The sequence below is a fragment of the Balaenoptera musculus genome, chromosome 21, assembly GCF_009873245.2.
Source record: "Balaenoptera musculus isolate JJ_BM4_2016_0621 chromosome 21, mBalMus1.pri.v3, whole genome shotgun sequence".
In the NCBI taxonomy this organism is placed as follows: domain Eukaryota; kingdom Metazoa; phylum Chordata; class Mammalia; order Artiodactyla; family Balaenopteridae; genus Balaenoptera; species Balaenoptera musculus.
In genome coordinates, this window is record NC_045805.1 from 34,692,342 (window position 1) to 34,712,657 (window position 20,316).

Here is a 20,316-nt window from a genome sequence, read left to right on the forward strand (position 1 = left end):
TCCTCACTTCAGGGAGCACTAAGGACCATCAACATGCCCCAAACCCTTCCACTTCTGCCCACCTCCTCTTTAACTAACTTAGTTTTCCCCTGCATTATTGAAAGCGCCTTCCTGCTTTAGTAGTTTCCTCCTCTAGTACTTTCTTCCTATTGTAACAAGAAAAACTTTTAAAGCACAGATTTGATCACATTAATTTCCTGCTTATACTATTATCCTAAGGATGCTGGGAACCAGTGAAGCATCCAAAATCCTACACCTGACAAACCAGACTTTTCATCATTTGGCATTTGCTTACCTCCACAGAGGAACGTTTCTTGCCTTTTCACAACACTCTGTACTCAAGTCACATCTGATAACTTATGTGTACCTCCTACATCCCAGCGCTTTCTCCTCTGGGCCTTTCGGACCTCTGCTGGATCATTCTCTTTCCCACACCACACCTACCTGCTGCTCATCCTGTGAGCTCCGTATTAGCTACCACACTTCCTCCTTCCTCCAAGGCCAGGCCCTAACTTGCACCCCAACAGTACTCTGGACTTATCCTTCATGTACCTCTAATCAAACTGCGTTACAATTACTTACATGTTTATATTTGCCAATTCGATCCCAGAGACCGCCTGGGTTTCACTTGCCTTTTTCCAGTGCCAAAAATAGTCTCTGAGGTACAACAGGCACATGATACATATTTATTAATAAATGTTCCATTCATGATGTCAGATGTGTAGAGGAGCTAGTTAATATCAAGACTTGGTTGATTAAAGCCAGATGAAACTATTTCTGTTATTGCATCAATAAGAAATTCACAAAGACATCAAAGTAGCTTCCAAAATCCTTAACTCATCAATGGCAATAGCGGCACTGCAGACAGGTTTAAAATTGGCAAACGTGGCTTGTATGCAATGTCTTAGAACAGAGTTTTAAGTAAGAAAGGAACACAGTAAAATGTGGTCTTTAGAGAGATCACTCCTACAAACGGAGAGCAGCTCATGTGACTACATCTAAAGAGAGTTCTAGCATGCTTTGTCTGGATTAGCTGGGAAAACCACCAGGGTTCACTTAGATCCTCCCTGAGAGGTAGGGAAGGCTCTGCCCCACTGCACTGTGAATAGTGGGAATATTTTTATATACTCAGCATCAAATACAGTCTGGGATATGGGAAAAGCTCAATAAAATGAAAAGTTGAATGAATGAATGAATAAAAAGCTTGTTCCCAAGCCAGGATGTCTAACATTAGCCAGTTATTTAAAAAATATGCACTGTTAGTAAAAACAAAAATCAAAATCAAAAATGAGGCTGGTATGACTGATTAGTAAACTAATATACATTTTTCAAAGTATTTTTCAAGTAATTTTTCAAAGTACTTGAAACTAATTCAAAGTATGTGTCCTACCAACCTTGACTCAAATGTGTCAGCTTCCCACAGGAAGTGTAAAAGCCAGCACACTGCATTTTGCCCCACTTGTACAACACTGTCCTCCGGGGCAAGGTCTCATCCCTGCCCCCAAAATATGGAGTATTATTCAAATACAAGTATTAAGAAGATTATTTAACAAAGTGCTTTTTTCCAAGGTCAAAGCACGATCAAAGTGACTAACCTGAGACAGTTTTGTAGTGGTGGCAGGCAGAAGTGGGCGACTAAACTTCTTCTGAGACCCGATGGCTGCTGGAAATGGTGGTGCAGAAAATACAGCTGCAACACAATTAATTCTGTTTATCCACCCTTGCATTTCCTCTGGACTCCTATGAGAAACAGATATATTTATGTTAGGGTATTTCTGTATCTAAGTGCATCACATCTTGCCCATTTCTCATTACTGATCTGAAATGGCACACAAAATCATTTATTCTTCTTGGTACAAATAATCCCTGACAAAACTTCATTGGAGACTAACATTTTCAAAAGCAATCACCATGGTAATAAAAGGCCCTGGAACCTAGGATCATCATAGTGTAAGGCTATGATTATCTCCCAAGGATACAGAAGGAAATAAAGCAAAATCACTTCACAATAAATATTTACTAAACCCCCTACTTTCTATTTGATACTAGCCTAGGTCAAAAATTAATTTAAAAATTAACTCATCTCTTCCAATCACATAATTTGATTTTAAAATGCAACTGAGGGATAAACTGATAGAGGGAATGTAAAAGGGTATATACACCCACTTTGGAAAGTAGTTTGGACAGTTTCTTAAAAACTATAAACTATAAATTTATTATACAACCCAGCAATTCTACTTCTAGGTATACACTCAAGGGAAATAAAAACATATAGGCACTAAAAGATTTGTATGTGAAGTTCATAGCAGCACTATTTATAAGCATCAAAAAGGAGAAACACTCTAAATGCCCATCAACTAGTGAATGAATAAACAAAACATGGTCTAGGGCTTCCCTGGTGGTGCACTGATTAAGAATCCGCCTGCCAATGCAGGGGACACGGGTTTGAGCTCTGGTCCAGGAATATCCCACATGCCACGGAGCAGCTAAGCCCGTGCGCCACAACTACTGAGCCCGCGCTCTAGAGCCCGTGAGCCACAACTACTGAGCCTGTGTGCCACAACTACTGAAGCCCGTGCCCCTAGAGCCGTGCTCTGCAACAAGAGAAGCCACTGCAATGAGAAGCCCGCGCACCGCAACGAAGAGTAGCCCCCGCTCGCCACAACTAGAGAAAGCCCGCATGCAGCAATGAAGACCCAATGCAACCAAAAATAAAAGTAAATAAAATTAAAAACAAAACAAAAACAAAAACACGGTCTATATCTATGTGGTGGAATACCATCCAGCAGCAAAGGTATGGAGTGCTGAGGCAGGTTACAGCGTGGATGACCCCAAAACTTCACACTGAGCTAAAGAAAAGCCCACGTATTCTGTGACTGCATTTATATGGAAAATCCAGAAAGGGCAATACAAAGAGGAAACTAGTGGTGTCCAGGTTGTGGGTGAGAACGGCACAGGGGATTGGGGTGGGGTGATGAAAGTGTTCCAAAACTGGACTGTGTTGCACAATTCTGCAAATTTGCTAAACATCATTGTACACTTAAAAGTATGTACAGTATACCTCAGTAGGACATAAAAAAATCCACCTGACAGGGTGTGGAAATCTCCTGATGTCAGTATCATACTTTTAACTTATATGTCATGTTTGCAGAGCCCAGCACTGACAGCACTTGTGAACTCATAAATCAATGGGAGAAATAGTCCTGAACTAGGTGAGATACCCACCATGTATATAATCAATAAAAAGATGGACAAGAAGTCAGCCCATCTAAAAATCATTTCCTGTACTGATGGCTCTGAAAGCTACCACGCTAACCTGACACCACACCCAGGTGTCACCCTCATCGTGCCCCGCATGCCTCTCTGACCCGTGTGCCTCTCCAACCTGTTATTTCAATTGACTGATTTCTGCATCAGTCCCACTTGGAGTAATTAGCTCTCTTTAGTTACCGTATCCAGCATTTTAGACATTTAAAAACAATAATGCTGGGGAACAGAATAACGTGGGGGACCTTTATGACTAATGGCTGTGATTACACATCCGGCTGTGGCTCTCTTGTGCTGCTAGTCATCTCCCACACCAAAAACTCCTCTGTGACTTGGGTTTCCTTACAACTTCCTCCTCGCCTGATGTCAGCAATCTCATGCCTTTGTGAGCTCAGCATCCCCAAATCACCAGAGTACCTGTTCTTGTTCTCATTTCCTCTGCTAGTCTTCCACTGTTTTGATCAGCAAGCCTGCAGATACCTGTGTTTACTCTATTGATGTCAAATTTAATGCCAGTGTCTAATGCAGCCAGTTGGTAGTGTTGTGTTGAGAGTGATTCTGAAGTCAAGCTCAGGCTGTAGAAGGCATGCCATGAATAATTAACACTGCCTGCCACGGACACTGATGCTATGTGTGCTATTAAAATTCCTGTTCTAGAGGCTCAGTTCTAAAAATCCAAAGTTTCTCACTTCATAAATCCAGAATTCTCCACTTGGAGTGTTCCATTTTTAATCTAAAGGCTGTCACAGACCCCTTATTAAACTGGCAATCCATCCCATTTCCTTGCCCACAATATGATTTTATCTTTTCCTTCTAGTTTAATCACAAACTATTAGGGCTCAGAAGGAGAGAGAAGAGAGAGAGCAAAATGAAAATCTACACTTCTTGAACAGCCTCTGTGTGCCAGGCACTGTGTGAGGCTCTTTATATGCTTCATCTCATTTGCTTCCAAAAGAACCCTGAGAAATAAACATTATTAACATTATTATTATCATTATCTACACTAGCCACCAGCTGAGGTTCAAAGAGGTTAAATTTACATGCTAGGACAAAGAGTTAGGAAACGGTAATCTGAATCCAGGTCTATTTTACTCACTGTGTGATAGAACTTGCATACTAACACCCTTGTATTTTATTTACGAGGGTATTACAGTCTAGAGGTGGTAAATGGTTGACAAAGGGTCACAGGGCTCTTTTGCAGCAAACAAAAAACTTGCCCTAGGGTTTCTATTTCGTATTCTAGTTTTCTTTGACAGTTGTCTCTCTACTGCAACCAGTTAATGACTCTGACTCCAACTCAAACAGTTTCCCCTGCAGATCCCGATTCTATTTCTCGGTGTAAAGTGGTGCTCTGCAAACTAAAAAACCAAACCAAACCAACTAACGAAACCTACTGGGCTTGAAAAAGCAAGACCCTCCAATCAGCAGTTTTCAGTTTGAGCACATTGGGTTTCTTCTCGTAGTCCGTGGCCCGGGACGCCAGTGCGTGGTGCACACTCACAGCGTTTTTCAGGTCCTCTTCCGACAGGGCCTTCTCTGGCTTATATTCGTCCTGTGGGCAGATACGAAGAAAGCAAAGACATATTCAGACTTCATCTTCTCTTTTTAAAACCTAAGACAATAAGAAAAATTTTAGAGAATCCATGAAGGTGCATGAAAAAAGTGAAATGAATGGTGGGTAGAAACAACTCCTTGCTACTTCATAAATGTCATAAAAAATCCTGTTCTTTGAAAAGTATGCTCAGAATAAGAAAATACACATTTACCAAAGGGGCACTTTTGAAAAAGCTGATATATAATAATTAAAGTAAAGAGCTAAGGAAGGTCAAAGACAAAATATCTATCACACATGTTTTATAGTGATTTGAAATGAAGCTAGGTCTAATAGGGTAATTTGGTTTCAGGAGCAAAAGGACATATGCAAAAGCCCCCAGGACGCATCAGCAGAACTGTACTGATGGTGAAAAACTATGACACTGTGTTTGCTCAAAAGATACTACATTTTCCCGATACTTTCTTTTGAGGCAAATATTATTAAAAGAAAAATGAACAGTAAAATAAAACAATTTCTCCAGCTGTTCTCTGAAAGAAAAGAGGAAAATCAGTATAATCTTAAATCAGGAGAAAGCTTAGCTCTATTATCATAAATTTGAAAAATGGGTAAAATTACATAGAAAAGGAGGGTGTCATGGATAGACACAATTTTATCTTTGGGCATGATCCAGACACAATTCATAGAATTTATAAAGGTTCTTTTGTATGGCTTCCCTCCAAACATAACTAAAAAAAACTAGTAGAAAAATAAGAATTTAAAACAAATGTGATATTATTATTATTATTATTATATCTAGTAGTTTCCTTGGGTCCATAAGAATAAAAAAGGTCTGAAAACCAAAGTCAATATAGTAGACATTACACAGTGTTGTAGGAGATGTTTTTTAGTTTTTAGATGTTTAAGTTCCTCTCTCCCCTTCCCATATTTTATCAGACTTGATGCTAAATAAACTTGCACTTCTTCTGTAAAGAACACATACACACACACACACACACACACACACACACACACACACGTCCTCACCTTCTAATTAGTACTAAAAGCCTAAAGGAAGACACTGTCTATTCTATTATCACAGTCTGGTTTTACAAATTCCAAAATGATAATTACACTCTCCCATACCTCCTCCTCCCTTCCCCGAGGCCCCAGCACAAATCGAGCTCTTCAGAGGTACTTGTGCCATAGATTCAAAGTGAGTCAGAAATAAACAGCATCTGCTGATCCTCAGTGATCACTGTCAGTGACAGTGCTGAGACAAAGGTGGGAAAGCCTAAGATACTCAGTAAATGCCAACAGCAATATAAAAATTATACAGTTTATAATACTAAATGATAAAATTACTGCTTTAAGATTGTTACAGCTCAATTTTCTTAAGCCTCAGAGATTAAGAACTGCTGTCGACAATAACCATTTTCCAGAGAAGTATGACGAATAAAGGAGAATTATTTTAAAATCTTAAAATAAATACAATATATTTACATGTATCTGTTCTTCGACAATTCCCATTAATGCATACAACTATAATCTAGCTATGTTTTGGGGTCTTGTCTTTTCTACATGGGATTTTTCTTCATGATTTAGCATTCCAAAACTTCACAGATCTCCTTCCAGGGGAATTGTTATTAGAGCAGGAGTATCAGCTAGAGGCAGCATGACGACAAATTCCCCCCGGCCTCAGAATTAGACTGCAACAGAGCCCTGCATGGCTGGCCGTGCACTCAGCTTACCCACTTAGCTCCAGATAGGAATCTGAGGTGGACGAATTATGGGGAGTGGGGATAAGTGATCAGGGACAAAACTGTCTTCAGAGAGTTTATACACTAAGTCCATTTCCGTACATACTGATCTCTAACACACCTGATATTTGAGTTTGCACAGAGATCAGCCTAGAAATTTGTATGCACTGTTTTTTGATATTCTAGGCCCATAATTTGGGTTTTTATCTTAATTCTTTCTCACTAGTTTCTTTTGGTTAATTTTTTGTTGGTTGAATTTAAAACGATTACTTAGTTTTTTATTTTTCATATTTCTTCTTTAATTAAGAATTTAAGACTATAATTTTTCCTCTGCGTACAGGTTACACATAGCTTGGGAATGAAGAGTATTTTTTCATTGTTCTCTAGATGATTTGTAGTTTTATTTTCTTCTCTCTTCTTCAGTCTTAGTCATGTCAAAGAATGTTTCTCAAATTTAAAGCACCTAAAGTTTTTCGTTATTTATCATTATATATTTCTAATTTTATTGGTTTGTGACCAGAGAATGAGGTCTGTAAAATCTATTTTATTTACTTATAATTTGCTAAGGTTAATTTCTCAAGGTTTTCCAACAACTTGTTTAGTTTTTGTTATTGTTCCATGGACATAAAAAAAAGTTATTCTCTGAGGGATGAGTGTGTATTTATATTCAGGTTTATTGATTCAGTTCCTCTATGTTCTTACAGTATTTTTCCACCATGTTCTGTGTGCTATTTATTATTTTAAAATGTTCTTCTTTATCCACGTTAGTGCTTAGTTACATAAGATGGAAACTTAAAAGGCTCTCTTCCCCCACCAAATGCTCTATTTCTCTGTATCAACAAGACTTTAAAAATAGTTTCACTTCCCTCCCTACCCTTCCCATTAATCCTAAATTTTGATAAAAGTTTAGTATGTTTTATTCTGCAATCTTATTAAAATTATCTTGTATTATGTATTTTCTGTTTCAAGAAATCCTATTTTGCACTTATATTACATATTCCCTGAATCTCTCCTTATTCTTTTAGATTTAATTGTGTCCATGTTTCATTGCTCACCTACTTTCTATCTTTTCTCCATCTTGAGGTCTCTTTTCTCATCCCTTTGTTATTTTCTCTTCTTGCAAGTACTTTTCTCAGGTGGGTGATGTCCTCCAGTCCTTACTTTCAAGCATCTCTTGCTTTCCTTCTCAGGTGGAGAACTGGGTATGGAGCTTTGGGCTGCAGTCTTTTTCCACTCGGTACTCTGCAGATGCTATTCTGTCTTCTAGCTTCCAGTTTTACTTAAGTCCAACACCAGTCTGATTCTCTTCTGCTTTTCTTGTATTTTCTGTCAGGAATCTCATAGGGTTTTATTTTTATCCTTAGAATTTAGGAATTTTTGCTCGGCTATGCCCTAACATTCTCATCTACCTGGTCTGGAGCTAAAAAAAATCCCACGCTAGTTCTCCCTTATATGATCACTCACTTGCACTGCTGACAGCTGCTAAAGACAACCAACCCAGCTATGCAGATGTGTGCCACCCAGATGTATGGTCTCCAGCTATGGCTGCACCCAGCGCCGACCGACAATGCTTTTACTCCTCCACGATAACCCCTCTGGTCCACTCTGCCAAACGTCCACCATTCTCTTCAACACTCCTATCCCACGACAAAGATGGTTAAGAGCACAGGTGCCTGGGGTTAGACCCATCTCTTCAAATGTCTAGCTCTGATATGGTACTTAACATTTCCATGACTGTAGGAAGGTTAATTAAACTCATTAAACTTCATTTTCTTTGAGGAGTGTGATAATACTTTCCTCATAGAGCTGTATTATGAAATTCAATGAGATACTATTTTTTTAAAACTCTAAATAATGTTCACAGCAGAAAGTAAGCACTTAGATGTTAGCTGATATAATAATCCCTAATAATAATTTTTAGTAGCATATAGCTTGAACTTGTATTTTATAAGGTCAAACTTGTAAATGTCAAACTTTCTGCTTATATGCCCTGTAAACGCGTATTTTGTGACCACCTTTATCCTCTTTCCTCCTTACACAGAGGAGTCCTGCTCAAGGCTAATCCTGTACTCCAGGATCAACCTCCCTCCACCAACCCTTCCTAGGATCTTACTGCGTTGGTTATTATCCTTCCACTATATTTTAAATCATTTGTATCTACAGGCTTCTTCCCCACAGCCTATAAATACCCTCAAGGTCTCTCTATTATTTGTAAGATAATAGTCCCTCCTGAATACTGCTTTCTCCTAGCTGTCACCTCTAGCTGTCACCTCTCTCTTTTCCTTCATATAAAATGAGTCCACATTAACTACTTTTATACATTAATTTCCAGTTTACCCTTTAACCCACTGGAACCTGGAGTCCATTTCTACACTTCATTGAAACTGCTCTGGCAAAGGTCAGCAATGAACTCCTAACTGCAAAATTTAATAGATTCTTTTAAGTTTTCGTCTTATAGCACCAAAGGAAGTCAACAATACTCTTGAAATTCTTCCATGGCTTCTCCTTACAATTCTCTCCTGGTTTCTCCGCTATACTCTGACCATGACTCTGCTATCTCCTCTTTAGCCTGTTTGTCAGCTGTCAGTTCTGCCACTGGCCTTCATCCTTTCTCATCCCATAAATGCGCCTTGGAATGATTATGACTACAGTTGACGCTTGAACAACGCATGGGTTGGGGCAGGTGAAGATCCACATATAACTTATAGTCTGCCTTCCATTTATGATGTTCCTCCCTAACCTCTGTTCCTCTGTATCCACGGTTCCCCATGAGTAAATTCAACCTCCTATGAATCATGTAGTATGTAGTGCTTTACTGTTGAAGAATCTGCTGACAAGTGAACCTGTGCAGCTCAAACTTGTGTTGTTCAAGGGTCAACTCTACTCTTATCAGTTGAAGTCCCACCTATACCATGATGCCTAACAAACTGCTGCAGATGAATAAGAAACCCAAGACCAATCCTTAGCTATTAATATTGGATGACTTAGACCTTTGGAGCAACTACACATATTCTTGGAGCATATTCTCTCTGCTGATATTTTCCTTTAAAACCAAGCTTAAAGGATGACATTCTTAGACCTCTCTAAAAGTGCAGAGAATTTTAAAATGCAACATTTATTATAGCTGTAAGTAAAAGTGAACAGTAATTATCAACTTGGAAGAATTGCACCATGGTTTCTGAAGAGGACTCTAAGACAGTTTCCTAAACTCTAAGGTACCTAACATTGGAAGGAAAATACTGCACAGGCCAAAAATGGACGATAAGATCTATTTAATTAGGATAAAACCAAAGTCTAGGAATTTTAAGTCTAACATGGGCTACCACTCTTTTAGTTGATAGTAATATTATTTTACCATTAAAAAAAAAAGGCAAAATATAAACAAAACATGTTTGGCATTCTGAATTCCTACTAGAAAATGTAGCTCCAAGTCCATTAAAAAAATGAACAAAACTCAGGGTAGATTGGAAAAATTAAAGTTGACAACTGAATAAAAAGAAAAGACTTTATCCTACAGAGTTCATTCTGACATCTTTATTTTTCACCACTTAAAGTTGAAGATGGTGTTTAAATGACGGTATTGGGAAGGAGGAAATAAGGGATAAATTATCGTAATCAAACCATTTCAAACCTAAGACTCGTGGCTGTGCAAACTAAATGAGAAAAGAGAGCAAGGTAAATTCAATCAAGAAATTCTATAAGAAAAGAAAATGCTCTATGACACCTAATTACTATCTATTTTCTCAAACAAATGAAGGGTGAAAATGATGCCTAAAAACGTGTTACTCTCCTCTGTGTTCACTGCAATCTACGTCTTTTTATCTAGGATGATTCATTAGAGCGCTCTACCACCCTAATAAGCACCAAGAATTTGATTTCACAATGCTATTTATTTTAAATTCACTTAAAACATGAAATGAAAAGCTTTCTTCTTTTTCTTAAGAACCTTGTTAATTAAATGTCTTGTGAAGTTGGATCATAACACACAGATCATCTACATATGTACAAATAACTGGTTGGCATCAAGTCTGAAAATCCGTACCCTCAGGTGAATATAAAGTCCAATTTGGAAAGTGACCAAATCTCAACTGAAATTCATCAATGTCAATTAAAAAATGCTCAGATTCCAGTTTTCAAAGTATAAGGCACAACTGCTATATACCTAATTAAAACAATTTAAAACAAAGTTGAAATAGTCTTGATTTCCACTGAGAGAATATAGATGGGAGAACTGAGGACATCCTTGAGAGGCTATGAGGATTTAATAAAAATGTCAGTAATTAAAATCAACTGGATCCTAAACTGTCCATTAATTCTTGATTTTAAAAAAGGCATTAAAAGCATTTTTCATAATTTGATGATGATCTTTTTAAAAAATTCTGAGCATTTCTGGTTAGGTATCTTTCTAAAAATTATTCAGCTTCATTTTTCTTTTACCAGGGAGCTCAGAGTGAGCTGTATTCCCACAAATCTGGGAGCAAGACATAACAGGAAATCCAATGAAGGCATGTTTTAGCCCATCACTCACATAATCACATATTTGAAAATCACTTATTCACAGAATGTTAAAGCTGAAAGGAGCCTAAAGGATCATTTCAACTAATTTTCTCATGTTAGGTAAACAATTTTAAAGTCAGAAAAATATGTCCTATATTTCTGTAAGGAGAATTAAGAAAGAATAAGCCAGTTAAAGTCAAAGGATTATGTTTGTTTATATTAGTTTGTTCGGTTACGGTGGACATGGCGTCGTCTCCATGTTGCGATGATGGGCCACATGGGTGGGTAGCGGAGGACTTTCCTTGTTAGCACGGGAACCCGTCATGGTCCACATACGGAGGGAGCACTTACAGACACAGTAGGACTTGAAGGACTTGAAATGCTTTCTCAGTCAGGCCTCAGACTTCAGTGAGACACAGGACATTTTCTAGGACAAATCTGGTGAGTGAACCAGGAAGCTAGGATCTATCTTTTTAATGATTACACAGCTGAACTGGAAGAGAATTAGGGCAGACAGACAACCATGAGTAGCCCTTAGAAAAAGACTACAGGATTCTATGACTCAGTATCTGAAGAAACTTAAGAGCTCTTAACATTTTTAAGCAGAAAAAACATCTTAGCACCCTTCCATACTTCTTCCATATTTCTAACTAACATAATGATCAGGGTTTTGATTGACAGGAGGCTATTCCTGCTTTCCTCTCAGTTCCAGGCTCACTGACGTTCTGTTAAAGCTGCACTTGGCACTGCCTGGACCACTTGGAAGTGTCTGCCCATCACTCACCCACCACCTCTCAGTTCAGAGCCCTGGAGACCAAGTTAGTATCTAATTCATATGTTTCCTGCTACGACTTTCACATGATTGGTATGGGTTTAATATTTATTGCAAGGAAGGGAGGGAGAGAGGGAGACAGAGAGGGAGAGAAAGGCACTGCCTAGGGACCCAAGTAGCAAACAGGAAAAGAGGTTTGAGTTCTGGACCTATCTTACACTCGAATAACTTGGAAGAAGCCACAAAACACGGCAGCGCCTCTTCATGTGGGAACAAAACAACTCATAGGAATAAACTAGTTTCTGTTTGCTAGACCCTTGAATGAGAATTGTGTTTTTAAACAGAAACCTTCAGAGCACAGCCTATGTGTCTTAAACTCCAGAGACCAGGTGTTTCCAGCTGCAATGTTTTTTTAATGAATTGATAGTCTTAAAAAATTATGATTATGTCCTAAATATACCTTCTATAATGGCTACATTGCTCTGCTGAACTAGGTCATTCATTTAACTTATAACTAATGAAAACTTTGATGTGATCATTATTCTCCTAAGGCTTCATAACCTAGTTAACTTTTGTTTTCTGCACTTTCCATTGTTTCGGAGAATGAGGGAGGGTCCACATGGTCTCTTCAGCGTGTGAGAGGGCACAGAGCCAGCAGTTTCACAAAAGGAAATACAAGTGCCCTGGGCACACAGGAAAGCTTTCTGCTACCAGGGGCCCAGGCCAGGCTCAGCCAGCTCCTGGCACTTGGTATTTGACACATCAGCCCAGGCTGCCATCATCACAGTCTGGGAGGCCCGGTCTTCAGTACTTCCTTCTGCCTGGTCCAGGCTCACTCTACTGTTGCCACCTATACTTCAAATGCTGCAACAAACAAACAAACAAACAAACAACTCCCTTTCCAATCCAAAAACCTCATAGGCAGGTGGAACAAATCTCAGTAATCGAAGGAAAGAATGGAAGATTTTGCATCAAGGACACAGAGTTCCCAGTATACTATGACAGGAAACTAAATTTTTAGCTAACAAACATTTTTTAACATTTGAAAGACATGGTAAAGGCAAATATATTCAGGTCTGAATACCTATTTTCTAGACTCCAGAGATAAAAGACATTAGAATATTCTCCAGAGTCTGGTGTGGAGAATACGATCATCAAGTAATTCACGGCCACGCACTAACCAGCCACCCGCACCCATTTCTCTTAACCATTCCATCATCACCTGACAATTTATTTTAAGGATAACATAGTTAACTTTTGTTACAACCAGACCTGTAACAAAAATACCATCATAAAGCTTACCAAAAAATACTTTCAAGAAAAAGGCAGAGACTAGCAGTGTCAGACACAAAGCCCTTGACTGAAACCGACAGAGAACTTCTGAAGCTGTGTGACAGCAAAGGCTTATCTCAGCATTTGCCAGCAGATGACTCACTCTCGGTTAACAACAGGATATGAAGCTGATATCTCAATGTCGACAATGATGGATCTTCACCACCAGAAATTTAATCATTTTATCATCAATCCATAGCAATTTCAAAATTTCAAAGCATATATAAACTGTGTTATATTGAAATGATATTAGACTCCTCTGCCACAAAGGCTTTATATTCCAATAATACTAATTAACTCTCCATCAGGTAATATATTTCCCAAGCCTGGGCTCAGGGGCACTGCAAGTAGTGGAACCAAACAAGGACAGGAGTGCTTTCCTGCCCCGCTGGAAAACAGAGCCACTCACTCCACCGCAGGTGCCTCGCAGTGCCCTGCCCAAGAGAGTTCTCAGGGACTGCAGCCCACTACCCGCACAGCGGTGTTCCCTTTCCACTGATGCTTTCCCAGCTCACCCAGATCCTTGGTTTATATCATGTCACTAGCCATTCACTGCCTAAGACTTGTCTCTCACCCACACCGTAAGCCCAAGCTCTTTTTGGGGGTAGAGACCAAGTTTATTCCTCCCAAGATGACATTTTGTAAATGGTTCTGACATTACTATTGCAATTCTCTATGGATTTCCTTTTTGCTTGAAAGTTAGAGGCAAATGTGATTAAGTAACATTAAGTGAGGGGGCCAGAAAAGGAAATGAGGTGGTCATGAGGAAGGCTGTGTATAACCTGGAGAAGCAAAACGAGAGCTCAGGATAATGTCAGAAACTGTCCAAGGGATGGAAAGAGAGAAAAGGACTTATTTTACTTGAGAGAGAAATCAATAACAGGAAAGAAAAGAGGTTCAGAAGAAATGAGATAGACACAGGGGATCCATTCTTTGCAAAAGTCACAGGAAGGGGGGTATCAGGCAGGGGGTGGGGGGATGATCAGAGTGGAGCCTCCTGAAAGCAGCTGTCTGTGCACTCTCTGCCTGTGTCTTCCAGCTCATTCCATCTGGCTTCCATGCCCACTGCTCCACTGGAGCTGCTTTATCAATAATTTCCTTGTTGCTGAATTCAAGTGTGACTTTCCAATTCCTATCTTACTTTACCTCTTTACAACATGGAACATTTCTGCCATCTCCTGAAGCCTGTAGCAGCTCCCCCCACGCTGTCCCCCTGGGTCTGGTCACACTGCATTCCTCGCAGGGCACATATGAAATGTCTGTGTCCCACTTGTCCTACCCTCCGTCTTCTCCTCACTCTACAGCCTCTGAGTGACATCATTTGCTCTCATGTTTTTTTGATGACTCTCCAGCTCCAGATCTGAATATCTATAATTGTCTGTTGGACACGCCCATTTATTATTCCACAGACACCTTGAATTCAACACCACAAACTGAACTGTCCAGTCAGACTGTGTTTCCCCCTTCCTGTGACCCCTACCATCGTCAAGCTAGTCTGGTCTCTATGTCTCTGACTGACACCGCCCCCAATCCATACTCCATGCTATCGCCAGACTGATCTTTCTAAAATATAAATCTGATTATGTCACACCCTGTTAAAAACGCTTGACAGTCCCACACTGCTCTCAGAGCTCAAGTCCTAAGCCTGGTTTTCTGGGCTCTGCAGTCTGCTCTGGGCACCCTCTATGCTCCACTGGGCCCACGGCTCCCTGGATGTGCTATGGTCTCTCACAGCTGGCCACCCATACGCGCTCCTCCCTGTCTGAATCCTCCACGTGACTACCTTCCACTTATCTTTTAAGTGTAGGTGTAGACATCACTTCCTTCATGAATTCTTCCATGATCTTCTCTGCTCTTCCTGAGGCTCAGCTAACTGTCCTTCCAAAGTGCTTCCATAGCACACTTCCCTCTTTGTAGCACATACTGAATGGCACTGAAATGGCTTTTTATTTGTTGATCTCTTCAGACAGAGCATATGCTCCTTTAGGGACTATAATTTGCTCTCAGTCAGATCTGCAGTGCACAGCATTCTGAAAAACTGCCAGAGTCCTAACCTAATAGATACATTCAGATAGATAGATACTGATTTGCTTCCCATGATGGTCCTCTGCGTCAGGATGGTAGTTTGTTAACCTAAGTTCAGTTGATAATAGATGCTTGGGTTACTTTTAAGTGCCAATCTGGGAATCATGAAATGATTGAAATGTTGACATTTCCTTTACCATGTTTTCTGGGAACAATAAGGAAGAATATCTGAAAGTGGGTCTGGATTAGAAAATCTTAAAAGGTTAGTTACACTAATTATGGAAGGTGATTAGAGATAGTCTCATATTCCAATAGAGGAGAGGCTGCAGTCAGGAGATGCTGTATGAGAGAGGGTAACCATCAGTCCTGACCAAAGCAGGAAGCTCCCTGCAGGAAAGAAGCTATTGCATACTCGCTTCATATTAGACAAAAGTTAATTGAACCTGCTTGAGGGGGTAAAAGAAACATTTCTCCAAAATCACTTGTTTTAAACTTCTAGTATTTAAGAAAGTCATAAAATAGAGCTTTAGTGTTTACACAAGAATAGTCTAATGGAAAAAATACGAGCATGGCTCCTACCACCCTTCACAATCCTGAGGAGGTTAACCAACCTCTGAGCCTCAGCGTCTTAATTTAAAAAATGGGAACTATATCCTCCTATGAAGTTGTGGAGCTCAAATATAAAAAGTATCCTAAAAACTGTATCACACTAACAAACCCACGTTATTTCTGGCTGAATGATCACTCAAGTAAGTTGGCTCCATAAGTCTGCCAGCCCCCTCCTAACTTTGTGAGGTGGGATGCTCTGATCTGGGATGAGGATTCTCTTAGATATTAGATACAAAGCAATGCCCTGTAAGGATATGTGTGTGTGTGTGTGTGTGTGTGTGTGTGTTCAGCAGGCATGCAACAGAGAGGGTTGTAAGCACACAGGCAGGGTTATGAACTTTAGAGGCATGAGATCTTTATTACCTCTTCAGTTTCCTAGAGCAGTCACTGAAAACCTCAGTGTTAAGCCTCTCTGTGTCTGGGACGAGAGGAGGGAGAAGTCTGGGTGAGTGGGGACTGAGAGGAGTTGGAGCACTTGCCCGGTGCAGGTTCAGCTGTGCCTGGTTTTCTTTCTGGTGACTGTGTATTGTTTTGGAGGTGGCAGTGGTTTTTACTATAATTCTTCACTCTTCACTCTTAATGAGGAAATACTAATTGGGTAAAAATCATTCGGCTATTTCATAATTGAGAAATCTTGATGAAAAGTTTTAAGTAATTGATGAGCAACTGATCATGGAATGAGACCCCAAACAGACTGTTACTCCAATGGCAGAGGGTTTTTGAGATGTGTGTGGCGTGTATGTGTTTAGAGTGAAGGGAGGGTGAGTTCCCAGCCATTACGGTATCTTTAGAAGACTGACTGGACTCCTTTAATCAGGGGAGCAGAGGTCCTGCTCCCTTCTGTCTCAGGGCAACACCGTCTCCCTCTTTTAGGAGCCAAGTTCTGGCAGCCACGGTGGGCGGGGAGCAGACATGCAGCACCTGCCCGCCTGAGGAGAACAAGGGATGCAGGAGGGAGGAGTTCCTGGCAGCCTCTGGACGGGAATCTTCGATGCTGAGAAATTGACATGGGGTGGAAAGGCGTCAAAATCAGGATGGCGGCAGAACGCCTGTGTGCTAGCCAGGCCCGTAAGAACATGTTTGGTCCTACTATCTTTGCACCCCAGACCTGGCACAACCCCGACCCTGACTCCTGGCTGAGCAAGTCCCTGCCAGTCTGAATCAAACCCGTCTCGGGCTAGAGGAAGAGTGTGCCCTTTCTCCTTATGCTTCATCCAAACAACAAAGAAGTGGCAGGAGGTAAGGAGAGGAAGGGGTGACTACTGTTTTCTCTGCTATGTTTGAATCCCAGCAGGTTGCACGGCATTCTCAGGGCATAGAGGAAAGAGCAACACACCCCTCCCGGGAGCACCGCCAGCCAGCAGGTCCTGTGAGAGTGGCTGCCCAGCGCTCCGGATGATGCTGTCTAAATCCTCTGGGGACCTGGGTGTCAGTGGGAACAGCACCCAACTCACACTCAAAGGGTTTGAAATTCTTCTGGGGAAGAAAACTGCTTCTTTGGTAAAGTGGACAGTTTATGACATTGTGACACCATTTCTTTCATTTTCATGATACACTAGCACTTGAAACATAATTTTTCATCATGTTTCTACTGCTGGCTACCCTCCATCCATCCTGTAATCCAAATGTAAAAAACTGTTTTGCCATTCTCTGAACACGCCAATTCTCTCAAATCTGTTATTTCCCCCTCTCCGGTTAAAAGGCTTTTTATTACCTTGCCTGCCTGGCAAATGTCTGGTCATCCTGCAGGCATCAGTTCAAGGCATGTTAATTCCTCAGGTAGGCATTCTCTGACCTTTGCAAGCATGACTAGGGCCTACTCTGTAAGACTTTGCATCCCTCCTTTAGTTTATACCACCGTCTGGTGAAGGTTCAATGTACCTGTTTCCCCTCTTGCTTTGTGGGCTCCATGTGGCAGAGACTGCGTCTTAGTCATCATTGGAAGCCCAGCATTTAGCAGAGTACTTGACATGTGATAAGCTCTAAATGGCTATGTGAAGACATAACCCCCAAATTGTATAAACCCCAAATCACCCTGCAATCATATAACTTACTTTTGGTGTAGCATCTGCCATCATGTGCTGGGAAATCAGGACTCCAGCAAGGTTAAGGATTAGCCAGCAATGGGACATTAGCAGCCCTTTGTAGGGTACATGCTGTATCAGTACTGAGCCTCTGATATACACTACAATCCAGAGGTAAGTTAAAGGGGAAGATGTCTAAGAACCGATGCCTGCCGATTCTGGTAGGCAGCTCAGTATCCCAGAGGTCCCCTTACAGCAGTGGACAGCAGACAGTGCCCTGTTAACCTTACAGTCCTTGGCATTTTCAGATGTAGAGGCCCATAGGGTCTTCATATTTTTATTGCCTCTCTGCCTTTTTGTATTTTTAATTTTACAAATCGGGAAGAACCTAATTAAAACACCAGGGCAGACATAGCCACAGAAGAACCTGGCCTGCTATGACGAAGCTTCCGCTGATTGATGAGCTAGTCTCTAGGATCTGTGCCAAGTTCTGGGAATAGATATTGGCTGACTGCTATGTTGAGATTTTAATCACTTGTCACATTTTTTTCAGCCCCTCCTTTTTCTTTTCTTTTAAAGAGCACTAACAACAATAACAAGGGAGGAGAGCCTGGATACAAAACCCGGCTGCCCCTGCTCAGCCTTACTCTCCATCTAAGTATGAAACAGCAAACTGAGAGATAACCCACAGCTCTACCTGCACTCTCCTAAACAAATGTATCATTTCCTTTGTGTCCCATTTTTCACTTTACAAAAGGAATCTCATCCAATTTTCCCTAAGTGCACATGGGCCACACCCCAGAGGTACCATAAATATGGAGGTGCAATCTAATTTTGTAGCTCTAATCCAAACTAATGTTGACACTTCAGAATTTACAAAGTCATTCCCTTGTCAACATTTAGCCCTTTCTCTTTTGTATCTGGATGAGTCAAACTCAATCCAATTCACTTATCTGAGGGAGAGGACAATGAGAAAGGAGAAGCTGTTGACTTGGAACCAGCATCTCTCTTTGCATCAATCACCTCTGTCAAATGTTGAATGCAAGAGTGTTTTTCTCCCTTCCCAGGCTTACCCTGGGATGGAGTGGGTGGAAATCCTGTGACTAGGTATTCAATGAAATGATTTTGCCAAAGACAACCATGTCCCTCATAGAGCTTTTAGGGAAAATGAAAAAGTAAGCCAAGAGAATAGGATTTATGCTGGGGAAACAGCTGTGATATGTGAAATTTAATTTCAAAGGGCTGCTCCCTGCAGAGACAAATCTAGCTGAAAGGACCAATGTGGGCCCAGCATGAATACAACATGGTGCTTTGGCAGAGGCTAAAGCAGTTGACTTACAAATTAGAAGCTGTGCTGGCTCCATAGGGAGATAAAGATAATACAAGATATCTGGCCACCTAAGAACATGGATGATCTCGTAACATCAACAACAGTCTCCATTTCTCCAGTTGTTTGATCCTTCAAAGTAATGTGTAAATTTTAGAAGGATGCCACAGATCATTTTCCTTATAATCTTTGGGTTTCAGCTATCTCCATACATCTCTGTGCAAAGGTAATTTAGCCACAAAAAGAGCTCTAGTCCAAGGTGAAGCATCCCATACTCTAACATTCCTTACCTAATCTATTCCAAAAGGAAGAAAACAAAAGGGTTTGTTAACATTAGATATAGTTCTCAATCTAGACATTGGAAAAAAGTGCCAATAAAGAAATAGAACAAAAGAGAATTATAATAGTGGTCCTTTTAAAGCTGCTCTGGCAGTATGTAAAATATTGACATACGATAGTCAAGGTCCTTTTAAATATTGATCTGGGTGACTCCTAAGGAAGGGTGGTTTTAAAAAAGAATAATTCTTTCAATTTTATTACATAGGGCATTATTATAACATTTTGAAGTGTTTAAAATAAAAATAAATCAAATATGTTCTTCCTCAATAATTATATTTCCATTCCAAAGCAGTTTATTATCTCAGTAGTGCAAGTGTGGATGCCATCACGCAGGGGCTGCCATCTGATTCAGTACTGTTGATGTTATTTCATATGTACTTTCTTCCCCAGAGAAACACAAGTGTAGAAGGGTAGCTTTGGAATGTGTAAAGTGTGTAAGGGCATGTGTTTGTGCATTGAAAACAAAAAGCCCAAAACGAATGAGACCTTTATTCTTTAAATATGCAAATATTAGTCATTAGTGCAGTGAGGAAAGGTTGTGGTGAGACAGGTATTGTCAGAAACTGCTGTAGTGAGTGAAAGTTGGTTCAGCCTTCCCAGAAGTAATTTAGCAATAGGTCTCAATAATTTTAAACAGTTCCTACCCTGTCCCTGTGACCCATGATACTTCCAGAAATCTACCTTTAAGAAATAAACAGACGTGCACAATATACCATTATTTATAACTGTAAAAAACTGAAATGAGGGTATGTCTGAAAATGGGAAAAGATTAAATTATGATAAATCTATTTAATGGAAAATATTGTAAGCAATTAAAAATGGGGCTTCCCTGG

At 40.3% G+C, this 20,316-nt stretch overlaps 1 protein-coding gene across 4 annotated transcripts in view; it reads right to left on the bottom strand.

Moving 5' to 3' along the window:
• Nucleotides 1-20,316, bottom strand: part of PSD3 (pleckstrin and Sec7 domain containing 3) — a 550,392-nt gene that overhangs the window by 39,486 nt on the left and 490,590 nt on the right. For all 4 annotated transcript variants that reach the window (XM_036838889.1, XM_036838891.1, XM_036838890.1 and 1 more), the window contains 2 exons: nucleotides 4,662-4,819; nucleotides 1,596-1,740 (listed from right to left, as the gene is read on the bottom strand). In XM_036838889.1, the coding sequence (XP_036694784.1) occupies nucleotides 1,596-1,740; nucleotides 4,662-4,819 (303 nt within the window). The remainder of the gene's footprint in view (nucleotides 1-1,595; nucleotides 1,741-4,661; nucleotides 4,820-20,316) is intronic.